Below are 14,752 nucleotides of genomic sequence, written 5' to 3'. Positions count from 1 at the left end.
CAAGAGGCAGCCAGGGCCAGGCTGCTGCCTCTTGCAGCTCCAAGGGCCTCCTTCCAGCCTGCCTCTGCCGAGGCTCAGGCTTCTCCGGGCTCTGCCAGGGCTCTGCTGGGGCTCCAGCCTGGCCAAGGCCGGGCCCGCTCTCACCTCACAGTCGCTGACAGCTTTGCACCACAGGAGACCTTGCACAGCACCCTCACTACTCTTTCTGCTTTCTCTCTTCAGCCAGACTCTCCTCCAGTCAAAGAGATTTCTCTTAGGGATACAAATCCAAGTGGCAGGAACCCAAATGTTCTCGAGTCACATCTGCACAGCCTGCATCTGCACAGGATGTTTGTGTTGCACCGCTCCTCCTTTGGTTTTTCCTGCAAATGCCATTGCTGTTTCTGCCTCAAATAGAAATGGCACAGCTGGGCAAAACTTGTCCAGTTGTCCATATTCCAAAGGCAGTGTGGTCTGGAGAGGATGAATGAAGAGGAGCCTTCCCCACTTTGAAACCGTAAAAAGAAGCCATCAATGTCACTTTCCACCTCTAAGAAAAAACTGACAATTCAGAAGGAAATGTTGAGCTTTCTCACAGGGTCAGAAGGAGAGAAATGTTCCAAAGGAGTTGAGATTTGAGAAATTTTATTTAAAATCCTACTCTACAATCCTACACTACAAACCTACACTACCATCCTGCACTACAATCCTACTCTATAATCCTACTCTACAATCCTACTCTGCAATCCTACTCTACAGTCCTACTCTAAGTTGGTCATGGAGAAGACAGTTTCTAAATTAATTGTTGCATTCCTGCCTCCTCCTTCCACTTCTTCACTGCAGCGATGAGAGGTGCCAGGCTGGACCCAGGCATGGCCGATGTTATAAATTGATGCTGCAGAAAGGAAATGAAAACAACAAGAAAGCATGATTTTTCCAATCTAAGAGCTTTAAAGGCAGGGGAATACTTTTTAAATGAAAAGGGGATTGAGTTAGAGTAGGTCAGGAGCATGGGGCAAGAGTGGCACAGGTAGGTGCTGGTAGGTGGCCCATCCCTGGAAATATCTGAGGTGTGAGTATCCTGATCTCTTGAAAGATGTCCCTGCTCATTGCAGGACACAGACTAGATGACCTTTCCATGTCCCTGTGTGTTAGTTTGAGATGAATTGACATTTAGGGAAAGAAGTAAGAAACCCCGCACGGAAGTGATTTCTTTGAGAGAAGCTGCTGGGAGCTTCCCCTGTGCCTGAGACAGGCCAATGGCTGGCTAGTTCTGAGAACTGACAACATTTTGCACCATTTAGAAATGAGATGCGCCTCTGTGATGATGCACATTTTGAAAACCACCAGCCCGGGCACAGGCCCTCTTTGCTTCCGGAGCCCGAAGGTAACGGAGCTCTGGTGAGGCCGGCCCTGCTCGCCCACGGCCTGTGCTCCTGGGGGAGGCCGGGCCAGAGCCCAGCGGCTCCCGGGCGGGGGATGGAGGCTGCGGGACCCCGGCCCCAGGCTGGGCCAGGCCACGGCTGCTGACATCTTGCCCACACTAATCCCTCTCCCCAGCGTGCAGCGACGGCTCCAGGCCGAGCCTCCCCTCCCAGCGGCTCCCGGGCAGAGAGAGGGGCTCAGCACAGCCTGAAATCCAACACCGTGACTGCCATGACCTGGGTGAGATTGAACCCTTTCACTGCACAGATGAGACCTTTCTTACTCTTGTGGGCCTGATAATAAAATTTGTTATTCCTTTGAAGTTTGAAGCCTGTTTTGCCCTTCTCCTAATCCATAGCTCCCAGCAAGAAATGAGTAAGTGCCCTGGTGATTTTAGCCAGCGCTAAAACCCAGCACTCCCTGCCAGCCCAGCCCAGTCTAGGATTGCTCCCCACTGTCAGCTGAACAGCACCAAGGTTGGAAGGGAGGAGGATGGGGGCTCATCTGATGCCTTGGATTTCAGTGGAGGAGGAGCCCATCCCTGGGACACTGTTTCACCTGCAGCCCTTTTGGCATTTTACCTGCAGCAGCTCCTTGGCAGACCAGCGCTGCGCCTCGCCTTTCTGCAGGCAGCAGCTCAGGAAGTCACGCAGCAAAGGCGAGAATTGCTCGGGCTGCCGCAGCTGTGGGCTCCCTTCTGTGGCTATGTGGAATTTAGCCTGGAGAAAAAGGAAACACAAGGCTCCACCTGCTTCTTTCCCATCTGGAACTGCTCTCCCAGAGCCCATTGTTCCAGCTCCACTCTGCAGTGGCAGTTTTTGCCCTGGCAGAGAGGCAGACATGACTTTCCTGTAGCATTTGGATGGTGGCTTTCCTGTATCATGAAAAAACCCAAGCCCCAAAGCCACAGCTTTGCCAACATCCAGCAGATCTTGTCTTGGCAGCTGATTTCATTGCCTGCTCTAGTTAGTGGCAACTACATCAGCAAATACGTGTTTCCTTCTCAGAGGATTCCCAGCAGCTTGGCAGCCTTTTTGGAAGAGGGATTTTGCTGTTCTAACTAACTACTATTTCCAAGGATTCTTACATGAAAAGAATCTCTGCAGTGCTTGTTGGTCCCTTAAGCACAGCTGCCATAAAACAAAACTCATCAGGCTTTTTGTCCTGTTCTTGAAAATGATGGTAATTGGAAGAAAAGAAAGGAAATGCAGCAGGTGTTCCTCAGGGAAGGAAACAAACCTTTGGAATCTCATTTCCAACACAGACACATTAAGATGCCTCCACAAATGTATTGGGTTGAAAATGCCTGTTTGGGCACACAGGAGCCACCTGCAGCTCTGTCTCTCAGCACTCTGAAAATTTCAGGTTCCCTTATGTGGCAAAAGGAAAATATTCATGGTGAAATCAGAAGTGTCATCCCTGTGGTAAGCCTGTGCTCGTTGGATTCTCAAGTCAATGCATTAACGCTGTGCCCATCCCAGAAAGTGCCAGGAAACAAACAGGAGGTTTTGGCAGGCTCTCCCCGTCACCAGGCTCCAGCTTGGTGATATGGAGAAAGTGGCTTGGGTTAGGAAAGAAGGTGGTCACTGAGTGTCTCAGCAGCACTGCACAAGAAGCAGAAGAGACTCTGGCTTTACAGCCTCATCTCCAGGTTTCAGGCAAGTTTCCCTGTGAGAAGAATGGGGCTGCACTTCTTCTCTCAAAAGCACTGTTTTAGAAACTTGGTTTGGTTTGAGTTTCTTTGCTTCATTTCTGGAAAGATAACAGCAGCTCTGAGATGCTTGTTTCCTATTCTTGGGGCCATCTACACAGCCAAAAGAGCTGGAACGACTTGTAAGGCAAAGCAAAATGCTGCCTGAGAATGGAGATGGTTTGGGCGAGGTAAGGCTTGAGTTCCCCCAGTGCTGCAACCAAAGCTCCAGCAGATGCTGATGTGCTGCAGGGCCATTTGTAGAAGGGGCCTTGGTGGAAGTACTTCCAGCAGATGGCCATGGGATTTTGTGCAGTGAGCAGAGAACACGGGACAGGTGAGAAAGACAGCGGGATCAGAGAGTATTTGCTCCTTACCGATCGAGCAGTGAAACTGTCATAAGGAGTTTTTTGTTCGGCCATTTCAATTGCCACAATTCCAAAAGACCACACGTCCACTTTGGGGCCATATGGTTGACGCTTCACCACTTCAGGTGCCATCCACCAAGGAGTCCCGGTCACCGAGCACCGCTGATTTTGCTCAGGGGTGAGCTGAGCAGAAAGGCCAAAATCAGCTGAGGAGAAAGCAAAATACTCTTTTAATTTTAATACTCTCAATTAGGAAACCAAGCCAGAGAATTCCCCGGTAGAAGTTTGAGAATGTGCAGTTGAATTTTCTGTACAATACTCCCTGCTCTGTTTCCTTGGGGCTTTAGCCAAGGCAATTGGCTACTTCAAACACCCCCCCATTTCTTACACTTCCTCCAGCAGTGCCTTTTGTTTTCCTGAAGGTTTAGATTGCAGCTCCCTCCCTCTGGAAGGAACACACACAGACACACACAGAGCAATAGCACTCTTGGCTGCTTGTGGTTCCTTGTCATAGCTGTGTGCACCCTGCAACTGTGCCTTCAGCCCACAGCAGGGGGGACCCCTGCACTGCCAGCAGCAGCATTTTTGGGGAGCTGGCAGTCACTGAAAGCAGCCCCACACCCCCCATTCCTGGAAGGCTGAAGCTGAGCAAGAATACACTGACCCAGCTTGACAGAGCCGTCGGTTCTGAGAAGGATGTTGTTGCTCTTGACATCTCGATGGATCACGTGGTTGGAGTGAAGAAAATCCAGTCCTTGCAGGCACTGAGAGAGAAAAGAGAACCAGGGGGGCAAAAAGTAGTGCTGTGAGTTCATCGCACAAGAAAGGAAACAGCTGTGGAAGGTTCCCTTTGCAGGGGAATGGGGAGGAATGGCAGAACACAGCGCCATTGAGAACAAGAGCCTGCTGCTCCCACAGGAGCAGAGCAGCACCTTTCTCAGTGGAGAACTGCAAATGCCAATGCACGAGACAGAGATAGAATACAAGAGCAGGGGATAAGAGTACAGGAAGTGAGTCCAGTGAGTGTAGGGGCACTGGCAGACAGTTCCCTTGAGATGCTCTTGCTTGCCCATAGCCGAGCAGCAGCACAGAAACCAAGCTTGGCCCATGAAATCCCTCCCGTTCTGAGCCCCTGTTTCCCAGACAATGCAGCTCAAGGCCTTGGAAGCACAGATGGGATCCCTGACCTCCCGACTGACAGCTGCAATCTCTCCTTCAGACATTTGAATCTCGTCGATGAGATCTCTCAGAGTGCCTCCGTCCATGTACTCCATCACCAGCCAGAGTTCCTCATGCACAAGGTAGCTGAAAAAAGGAAACAAGGCCATGCAGGTGAACATGCACAGCTAGGTTGGTTTTTCGCTTGAGTCTTGTTTCTGGGTCCCTTGGAGACAAGGGCAGAAGTAAAGGCATAGACATTGCCTCTAGGCTGTGCAGTGTTTGCAGTCTGTGCTGTCTCAAGGAGAAAGGCAGCTTAGGAAGAGCCCAGATAAAAAACCTGTCACGCATGACATTTCTGGAAATAAGCACCTAGTCTTCCTGGCATGCACAGCAATGGAAAAGAGGGGCAACAATGCAAGGGCAATCCTCTCTTGGATGGTTCATCAGCATTTAAGAAACTTGAAAAACTCAAGCCCAAAGAACTGTGGAGGCAATGAACTTAGAAGGTATTGAATTCTTAAGATAGGGCTGATGCAGGTTTTTGAACAATGTTCAGTCTGCATTTGCCAGGGTGGATTCATGCAGACAAAATGCAGTCTCTTCCCATCCATTGGAGATAAGTAGAGAAATAATCATTAACAACTCTATTTCCTGCCAGTGACCAAAGTGGGTTTTTAAGCTCTCATGCTTGTAGTATGTAAACAAACATTCAAGGGATAGGACCTTGACCACTCACCTGGCTAAGTAATTCACGATCCTGGGACTCCTATTACTCTCCATGATCCTGATTTCATTCATGGTTAATATCTTCCTACTCACTCCTTGCACATTTATTTTCTTTATGGCCACCTCAAATGACATTGAAAAGGAGTAATTTGAGAAAATTGGTAGCATGAGACTACAACACACATGGAGGAAGTGATTTTGGAATGGCACAGCCAAGCTGAGCCAAAGTGCCTTGTGATTAGACCTCATCACTGGAGTAATTAGGGAGTGACATTGCAACAGCCCATTTCTCTGCTCCCTTGGGGGCCAGTTACAGGACATGTGGCCACTGGCGATTTGCCTTGTCCACAAAGCCTGTTCCAAGTGCAATTTGCAGGCTGGCTCCAGTCTGTGCTTCTTGTGCCTTTTCAGCACAGCTCTACTCAAAGCTCCAGCCACAGCTGTCAGCAGTGGGGAAAGGCCTGGAGAGCAGCAGAGGCTGCAGGGGCTGTTGACATTTACCTCTCCTCCTGTTGCAATGTCAAGTGCTCTGGAAACCTCTCCAAAACCCCTAGAAACAAAACAGCAGCAAAGAAAGGAGAAGCCATTTAGATCTTGCACTGAAAGCCAGTCCAGACAGGAGAGCTCTGCTGTAAATGCCTAAAAGCTGCAGGTTGCAGGAGGGGTCTGCCAGAAGGCAGATGATGCATTTTCCCCTCAAGTGCCTGGGCACTGGGCCTGTTCCTGAAGCCTTGGGCTTTACTGCCTCAGCTCCAAAAGGCAGCTTATTCCTTCATCTCGGCTATCAGCTTCTAAACTGTGCAATTCTAATCCTGAGCACGGAGTATTTCCTTTAGCAAACTCTTGGAGAGAAATGTTCCTGAGAACTGTTATCTGACAGCTCTCATTGGGGGTAGGTTGTGCTTTCAGGCAAGCAAGATTCTTCTCCTTTCATTAGTGTGGCCAGATGATTTGGAGACATCCAAAAATGTGAAGGAAATGAATCCTGAGCTGTCCCACACTTGAGAGACAAGCAGATTTCCCAGGTTCTGTTCCTTGCTGCAGGCAAGACCTTGGCAGCATGGAGATGTCTTTGACAATGCCTTCTGAGCACACTTGACAAATTCTGGCCAGTACTGAGAGATGGGGCAGACTAAGCCCGCTGTCTAAACATGTGGACAACTTGTCTGACTTCCCACTTGATGGATATTCCACCAGTGAAACACCTGGCCCGTGGCTGTGTAGAAGTGACTGTGGTTGGACTCACCCACTGCCAAGACTTTCCAGTTCGATGTATTTTGTTCTGGGATTTTCCTTGTTCACCATTCTCCCTGAGGGAAACAAAATGCAAGATGCTGACTCTCAGGCAGAGATCCCAACTTGCAGGAGATGCCAAAGGCAGCCCCGCTGTCTGGGGCTCTGAACCCTCTGTGGTCAGCTGGGCAGCAAGCACAGCAGCAACAAGACAGGCAGTTGTGCAGTACAAATGGGCAGCAGAGAGACTGATTTTGTCCAGTCCTTGGAAGGAAATGAAGCGCAGAGAGCACAGCAGGGCACAGCACAAGGCTGGCAAAGGCCAAGCATGAGCACTGACAAGCAATGGCAAGAAGACACAGCCAGCCTGAGCCCCTGACAAGCTGTGGCCCCCGTTCAGGACACAACAGCATTGCCTTGGAGATCAGACACAGCCAGGTGCAGATCAAGGCCCTTTTGTGTCCCAGCAGGTGAAGGTAGACACCAAATCAGCTGGGATCTTTCTCAGCCCCACCAGGTCTTTTCTGAGAGCACAGCACTGGCAGCTGTTATGGGCAAGAAGCAGATTAAATGGGTTGTGCTGCAGAATCACAAAGGGCTTGATGTGTTTTCCCAGAGACTGATCTGAGCAGGGCTTGGGCCAATAGGTAGGATTCTAAGAGTCATGGGAATGGCTGGGAATCAGGTATGAAAAAGTGCCATGGATCTGAGGAATACACAGCACAGGGGCTGCAGGCTCGCTCCTGAGAAATGCCTGCAGTGCTGTTTTATCTGATCACACCACGTGGATATGTCTCTTGGACACATCTTTATAAAAATAAATCTGGGATATTAATTACAGATTGTGGCACAAGTATCTGTTTCTTCATTGTGGGCCCAATGAAAACATCTCTTGCTCTCTGTTTCTGCTGTCACCTGATGTTCTTTCAAAGGAGTCCTCACTGACAAAAATACAGCATTCTCATAAAAACCTTGTAGATGTAGTAGAGGCAATAAAAACAGTCCTAAAAATGACACCAGTAAGACACATGGGGCAGAACAGCCCTTTCAGGATGGAGAAAAAAAAAACTCTACCAAAAAACCCCAAATCCGAAACCAAAAAAGGATAAAAACTGAAAACTAAAAACGAAACCCCAACAAAAAGACAAAACCCCAAATCCAATCAATATCTCTGAAGTCTTTTGGTTCTGACGACTGGTGGGAAGTCTGGAGTCTAAGGAGAATCTAGGAATCAAATATTCTGTTCAGTTTGGCCACTAGCACACAGAACTTGCATAGATCATTTGCTGTGCCACAGCCTTCTGCTGATCCAAGAACAATTCCTGCTGCTGCCTTTAGTGGCAAGGGAATGCCAGGCAAAGCCGAGCCAGTCCAAGCTGCCCTCAGAGGCAGCAGGAACAGCCAGAGCGCTCTCTCGCTGCCTCAGAGCACAGCAGTTCCTGTGGGGAGTCCTAAATGTCTCTGGGACACCAAAGTGAGGAGGATCATTTGCTACAGCTCTGCTGGCACGTGCACACAATACACTGTCCCTCAGACAAGAAATACACCAGACGTACTCAGTTGCTCCACGAAGTTTCCCAGGCTCTCCTGGAGCTGAGCAGCAGATGTGTCACTGCTGGAAATGGACAAACTGCCCCGGCTCCACTGCTCAGCTTGGGCAACAAAGGCTCCTTTAGATGCTGCTGCTGCTGCTGCAGCAGATTGAATGGAAGAGCCTGTGTAGATCTGAGAGAAGAAAGGAGTTTGTGTCAGGAAGCTGGCTGGCAGAGATTACCCCGAGTTCCCTTTTCAAATGCAAGCCCTTAGGAAGTTGCTGTTAGCCACATGCAAAGCTCATCAACTGGATTTTTTGGATGCCCACTTCTGGAACCAAATGGTCAAAACCCAAGGTTGGTTTTAATCAAGTTGATGGCCAGTTTCATATTCCATTTTCCTGGATTTTATGAAGGATGACTGCAACAACGACCATTCCACTTCCTCCCACGGATCCCTTTCCCCCTCCAAGGGCTGCAGACACATTTGCAGCTCCTTGTTCTAATGTTGGAGCTCCTCCCCCTCAGTCCTCTTTTCCTGCACCATCTTCAGAAGGTGCTCAGCCTGCAGCACTTGTGCTTGGGACAGTACCTGTGCCTCCCGCCGACCTTGGGGCTCTTCATCAGCCGGCATTTGCTGGAAGCCTTCGCAGGCTGCCAGGTGAGATATCAACACGTCCACCTCAAGTCAAAGAGAACAAAGCAGTCAGAGACCACAGCTTGTCCCTGTGTGCCAAGGCTCATTGACTGTGAGCAAAGGGAAAGAGCAGGACAGCAGCAGATTCACCAAGGGATACAGACAGCTTGCAGCTTGTATTCCAAATCTGTCTGGGGGACTGTGTTCACTTGCAAAAAGCCCTGAAGAAACAAGGAGAGCAGGAGCAGGCCAGCAGGAATCCCTTGAGATGAGTGCTGGCAAAAGGGGCAAATGACTGGTGCCACTGTCCAGGGCAGCAGCTGAGATTGAGCACAGCAGGAAATGTCCTTCCAAGCAGCTGGGATAGACACTACAGCAGGATGGCACTGAGAGGCATCAGCCCAGCCCCCTGCTGCTCTGCAGAGGAAAGGCAAGAAGGGCAGAAAGCACCAGACTGCAGTGACTGCTGTGCCTATTGCTCTTTCACTCACTCGATTTTCTAGAGCCTCTTGCTGCTGAGCGAGGAGATCTAATTTCTCTTGGATGATTCTCCTTTCTTCCTCCAGCCTCTTCTCCCTTGCACTGATCCTAGCCTCAGCTTCCTGCAGCTCTGCCAGAAGCTCCTCCTCGGAGGCCTGAGAAGAATGACAGAGAGGAATTTCCATGAGTGGAGTGTCTGCCACTCTTTCACTCACCTGGTTTTCTTGATTTCCTCTCTGCCAGGGGAGATCCATCTCCTCTTCGATGCTTCTGTCTTCCTCGTGCCTCCTCTTCACTGCCATGATGGCCCTCAGAGCTTCGGGCAGCTCTGCCTGGGGCTCTGCCTCGATGTTCTGTACACACAAATGGAGAGCAAGTGCCTGGGAGCTGCCATCAGGCTCAGCTTCTTCCTCCGTTTCAGCCTCAAAATCACACTCATTCAGTCACTTCTTTCTGCTTCCCTACCCACCTCTGCTTCCACTGTAACCTCCTGTCCCGCTGCTGATCTCTGCAGAGGCTCTTTGCTTTCAGGGCCTCTGGCACTCGTGGCCTGCTCAGTCCCAAGAGCTGCGTTTTATGCCCCTCTTCCTGCCCTTCACTCTGTCCCCTGCTGAGTCAGCCTTACCTGGCCATTCTCCAGTGGCTCTTCCACCTGCTGCCCCAGCTGCTCTTCCTGCTCTTGGGCTGGGAACAGCTCTCCCTCAGGCTGGCACGGCCGTCCTGATAAAACAATCTGCTCCTGCTCTTTCTCTGGATGGACCTGCAGAGAAAGCAAGAGAAGATGGGCTTCAGCTTCTCATCCAACATTTGTGGGCCAAGACTCAAAGACTGATGGGCTCCCACGTTTCCAAAGCTCTGTGCTGCTGCTCTCCTGCCTTGTTCTCTGCCCGTGGGGAAGCACAGATTCCAAAGGGACCCTGGCAGTGCAATCAGGGCCCATCTGGCACTGAATCTCCAACAGACTCTTGGGCAGCTGACAGGAAATGTGGGGCATTTCTCAAGGGCCTCCCTCCCCTTCTGCTGTGTCCTGCTTGTCTCTCCCTAGTGACTGACAGCCAGCCCTGTCCCACAGCTCCATCCTGGCTCTGCAGGGGCTTCCTGGGTGAGCTCAGCCCTTGGGAGAGACACTGCTGGAGTTCATGTTCTTTTCAGGCCTGCACTGCCACTCCTGCCCCTCTGACATCCACACTCTTGTTAGAAATCCTGCTCAGTCAGGAGACAAGGATGTGTGCAATTTGATCCTCTGCTGCAGGTCAGAGAGCCTCTATGGCCACCTCAGGATATGGAAGAGGACCAAGGTGTTTCTCCTCCCTCTTTTGTCAGCTGAGAATTCTGAGTGGCACTGACAGAGATCCTCAAAAGGCCCCAGCAACAAATTAATTGACACACCCCTAGGGATGCCAATGAAGGAAGCCATGGGTCATGTAATGCATGTATGACCAAAGTCACCAAAAACCACCTAAAACATGGACTTGTCCCACCTCACTAGGACAGGCAAAAATTTATAGGTTAAACAGGGAGTGTGAGGACAGAAGAGGCAGGAGGAGGAAAACAGCTCTGAGGAGAAAAAACAACCATCTCTAAAGGGGTTCTTAGCAACACAAGACAGCACTCAAGGACTTGCAGCTTTGCCCCCACACTAGGCTCCAATGCAGTTTCCAAAGCTGCAGACTTCACCACAAAACATATCAACAGAAACTTGCCACTTGTGGATTTTGCCTCAGAAGAAGGGTTCAGAACTACACAGTTTGTTTCTTTGGCCACACAGGACAAGAATGGCCGGCCACAGCTTCATGGACAACACAATCATCTCCTTGCAGCTTATCAAAAGCCAAAAGACAGGTGGCCTAAAAGACTCTGCAGAAGTGAAGAATTACTCAAGGAAACTGCAGAACACTTCTCCAGGTCATGCAGAGGTTTCCAAAAAGGGACAGCAAACAAAGCAAGCCCTGTGAGCCCCAGCAATGCCGTGTGAGCCCTTGGCCATGGCTTGGCAGAAGCCAAGAGACAGAGCTTCCCTGAGCCAAGCAGCCAGCTGCTCACCCGCAGGCAGCAGCGCTTTGGGGCCTCAGCACGACGGCTCAAAGCCCAATTTCCAGCTGCCACGGGATGGGGGAATGGCTGGGTGCTGGCAGGACTCCAGCACTCAGCATCCTCAGCCAGCAACAGCAAGTGCTGGCTGCTCAGAAACTTGCAGCTCTGCCTTGCACTAAAGACAGCAGCACCCAGCACTGGCACTTACTGTCTGGGCATGGTCAGGCTGGGCTGTGACCACAGCTGGAGGCTCGTGCTCCTTTTGCTCATTTTGCTCCTCTTTGGCCTCTTCTCCAGGAGCAGAGGGAGCCACAGCAGAGTCTGCTCTTGCTTCTGGGCTCTGTGGACAGATGGTGGAGTTAGGGACAGGCAGCTCCCTATCATTTAGAACCTTATTTCTCTTCAGCTCTACCAAGCACAAATCATCAGCTTTGATAGCAATGGGATTCTAAGTCTCTGCAACTAAATCAAAATGGGTTAATTCAGCCAGGCTGCAAAGAGCTCTGAATTAGAGAGTTCACCCTGGCTACTATCAGCAAGCAACGTTCTCTCTGCAAAGCTGAGCTTTGAGTTCTTTTAAAGCTCTTCAATGGAAAATTAGGAAATAGCCAACAATGCCTTTGCTATTGCTGTTGTAAACATGGAAATGGATCTTCTTTCAGCCCACCCAGCTGGCCCTCTGCACTCTAGTGCCACAGGCCAAGCTCACAGTTCCCTGCACAATTCTGAAACACCAGGAACATCAAATGTTCCTTTCTGACTCACCTCAGGATCGGCACCTCTGAACACACGGCTCAGATGACCTGCAGTGGGCAAGGAAAAGGAACCAAATTCTTTGAGAAAACTGGAGAGAACCGTGGCCTATTTAGAACAGCATCTGAGAAGATCTCCCAGTCTACGTTTTCAAAGGTGTCCTGCTTGACTGGTGTGGTTTAAAGCAGCAACTGAAAAATCACTAGAAAACTTATTTATTTCTTGCTGTGAGATATGGATTAGAACAAGAGAAAAACAGGCTTAAAACTTAAATGGAATAAAGAAAGTTTATTGACAAAAACTACAAGAATAAGAAACGAGAATGAAACTTCCAGAACAACCCTTTTCTCCCCCACTACCCAACCATTCCCTTGTTTACATGACAACATAGAGACAAAAAAACTTTGGATCTTTGGTGTTTACAACAGTCCCAATTCTTGCTAGAGTCTTTTCATCAGTCTTTGTAGAGAAACAGAAGTCTTCTTCTGCTATCTATGGAGTTTCTCACAAGAAAATTATTTTTCTTCATAGCTTTCTATTTCTCTGATGCCAGCTGCCGGGAAATCTGCCATCAGTTGTCTCCTCCCATTTCCCATCACTCTGAGGTGTGTTATGGGTCATGAGTCTAGGGATGTCATTTTTATGAATGAGTTATTCAAAGGCAAAAGTTCTCTTTATCTGTTTTTGTGAGCTTCTCTGGAAACAGAAGTTTTCTCTTTTTGCTTCTTAAAAGCCACAAATCTTCAACTATTACTTCTCCCGCTCTGTTCCAGCATCTCACAGTGTCACAACTACTTCATCATTTGCTCAAAATCCACACTTGGAAACACTCCATTCCTCCCAATATACTCTGTCATGAATTAAAGGCGGTTTTTTCAGAACACTACTGTCCATCTCCATAGCTTTAACAGAAAAATATTTCAGCTTATTAAAGCATCTCCTTATTTCTCTTCCCTCTCTCAATTTAATTTTTTTCTTCACTCTCTTTGATGGGTTGATGGTTGATCACTTCCTCTCCCTCTCTCTGGAAAAAAAGGATTAATCTGCAAGTCTCATGCAGCCAGTAAAAGAGTTAAAATCTTGCTAAAGCTGCAGATGTTGATGGTGTCAGGTTTCAGTTCAGTGGCAGAAACTGCAAACCAAGTCAGGCTGGCCAGCTCCGTTTCTCCCCCCACCCCGCCCTCTGCAGCCTTGTCCGGCCTGGAGGGGGGAGGAGGCCGAGACAGAGCCCTGTGACCTCGTCAGAAGCCAGAAACCAAAGAGAGCAAGAAATTCCCGGCCTCACATCTTCAGGTGGTGTTCACAGGTTGATCTCACTTCTCAACAGTTAAAACCGCTGCCAATTCTCACCCATGGCCAGGAATTAGTCAGGAGAAAAAACTCCCATCAGCCTCCAGCAGTTTCAACTTCCCCAGCTCTCAGAGCTATCTTAAAAGTAAAGTCACCCCAAGAGATTGAGCCAGCAAAGTGAGGAAATGACAGACTCTGCTGCCACAGGCTCTCCCGTGGAGGGAACAGAAGCCCTGCAAATGCTGCCCGCAGCCCCCTGGCTACAGACACCCCGTGTTTTGCTGAAGGTGTTGACAGGAGCTTTACCAAACCAGGGGCATCCTCATGGTCTTTGTGTTTCAATAGCAACCCGGTCACTAAGAAAGAGCAGGGAGACCTACAAAAGCCAGCTCAGGTTCCAGCCAGGGAAAACCTCTACTTACGTGCCAGGTTGGTCAGATAATAGCCGGAATATCCGATGACATAAATGCTGCAAACTGCAACAGCGAGCTGCTCCATCACTGTAGCACTGCTGTGCCAGTTTGCACACTCTGCTCCACCACAAGAAGAAACACGGCTCCTGTCAGTGTGCAGCTGCCCACTGACAAACGCCTCAAGCAGGAGGATGCTCCTGCACTGAGCAAGCCCAAGAGCTGCTCTGACCCTGAGGCCTTCCGTGCACCAAGGCAACCTTGGGATGTCACCACGAGAAGGTGGCATCCATGCCCTGACATCACAAAGCCAATGCTCTGCGCTGCTCTGGGAATTGATGCAGAGCAACACAACCTTCCCTACAGCAAACACAAAATTGCCTGGCAGGTTCTCCTCTGTCACAAAGGGTCACAAATCCTTTGGTGGGCTGTGGGAAATGGAAAGACAGAAACTTCCACAGATACTGAAGGATTTGATTGACAGCCTTGGAAGGAGCTTGGATTCATGCAATGCTAAAGGTTCACAGACGCTGAGTCGAGAATTCATAAGCTTATGTTCCTATAGCTGCAAGTAAGAATATGCCATAAGTAAATAAAAAACTGCATTGAGTGAGATGGTGGAGAGATTTCAACTGTAATTGTGTGATTTTATAGAGTAAGCTATGAATCTAAATAATATCCTAAGAAGCACATGTGTGTAGGTGAGCTAGCAGTGTATTGGGTGAAAAGCAGACACAGTGCAGCAGAACTTGGCAAAGGTGAAAGGTGATTAAGTAATAATAAACCTCTTCAATTTAGTGCATTAGCCAAAAATCTCAAATCAGCGAATCTCAGCCACTGCACCAGGCTGAAGCTGAGGATCCCCAGCCAAGCTCAGAGGGAGGAGAACACAGCATTTGTGGGATCCTTTCCAGTCTGACTTGCTTTAGCTGGAGCCTGGGGGAGGAGAGAGCAGGAGAAGGGTTGGCTGAGTCCTCTCCCCTCTGCCTTGCCCTTCTCTGCTGGATCCTCAGTTCATCCCACACCCACCCCAA

At 49.5% G+C, this 14,752-nt stretch overlaps 1 protein-coding gene across 1 annotated transcript; it reads right to left on the bottom strand.

Annotated features, from left to right (window-relative positions):
* Window positions 1-607: 607 nt before the first annotated feature.
* Window positions 608-14,114, bottom strand: LOC147646134 (uncharacterized). The gene is made up of 15 exons (XM_086873902.1): window positions 13,731-14,114; window positions 12,031-12,068; window positions 11,474-11,605; window positions 9,857-9,991; window positions 9,243-9,584; window positions 8,707-8,796; window positions 8,139-8,307; window positions 6,596-6,659; window positions 5,851-5,899; window positions 5,360-5,472; window positions 4,650-4,767; window positions 4,127-4,226; window positions 3,472-3,668; window positions 1,986-2,123; window positions 608-874 (listed from the first exon to the last, which is right to left on the bottom strand). The coding sequence occupies exons 1-15, from the start codon at window positions 14,005-14,007 to the stop codon at window positions 773-775; spliced, it is 2,064 nt and encodes a 687-aa protein (XP_086730028.1). The 5' UTR covers window positions 14,008-14,114; the 3' UTR covers window positions 608-772.
* Between the last annotated feature and the right edge of the window lie 638 nt (window positions 14,115-14,752).

Source organism: Cyanistes caeruleus, unplaced genomic scaffold (assembly GCF_971803275.1).
Source record: "Cyanistes caeruleus unplaced genomic scaffold, bCyaCae1.hap1.1 HAP1_SCAFFOLD_120, whole genome shotgun sequence".
NCBI classification, from domain to species: domain Eukaryota; kingdom Metazoa; phylum Chordata; class Aves; order Passeriformes; family Paridae; genus Cyanistes; species Cyanistes caeruleus.
The sequence above is the reverse complement of the archived record's forward strand: the minus strand, read 5'-3'. Positions and strand labels throughout refer to the sequence as shown.

Coding starts and splice junctions, on each gene's coding strand:
- LOC147646134 (XM_086873902.1), bottom strand. CDS start 14,007: ATGCCACCTTCTCGTGGTGACATCCCAAGGTTGCCTTGGTGCACGGAA. Junction 9,992..11,473: donor AGCCTGACCATGCCCAGACA/GTAAGTGCCAGT, acceptor CTTTCTCTGCAG/GTCCATCCAGAGAAAGAGCA. Junction 4,227..4,649: donor TTGCAGCTGTCAGTCGGGAG/GTCAGGGATCCC, acceptor TTTCTCTCTCAG/TGCCTGCAAGGACTGGATTT.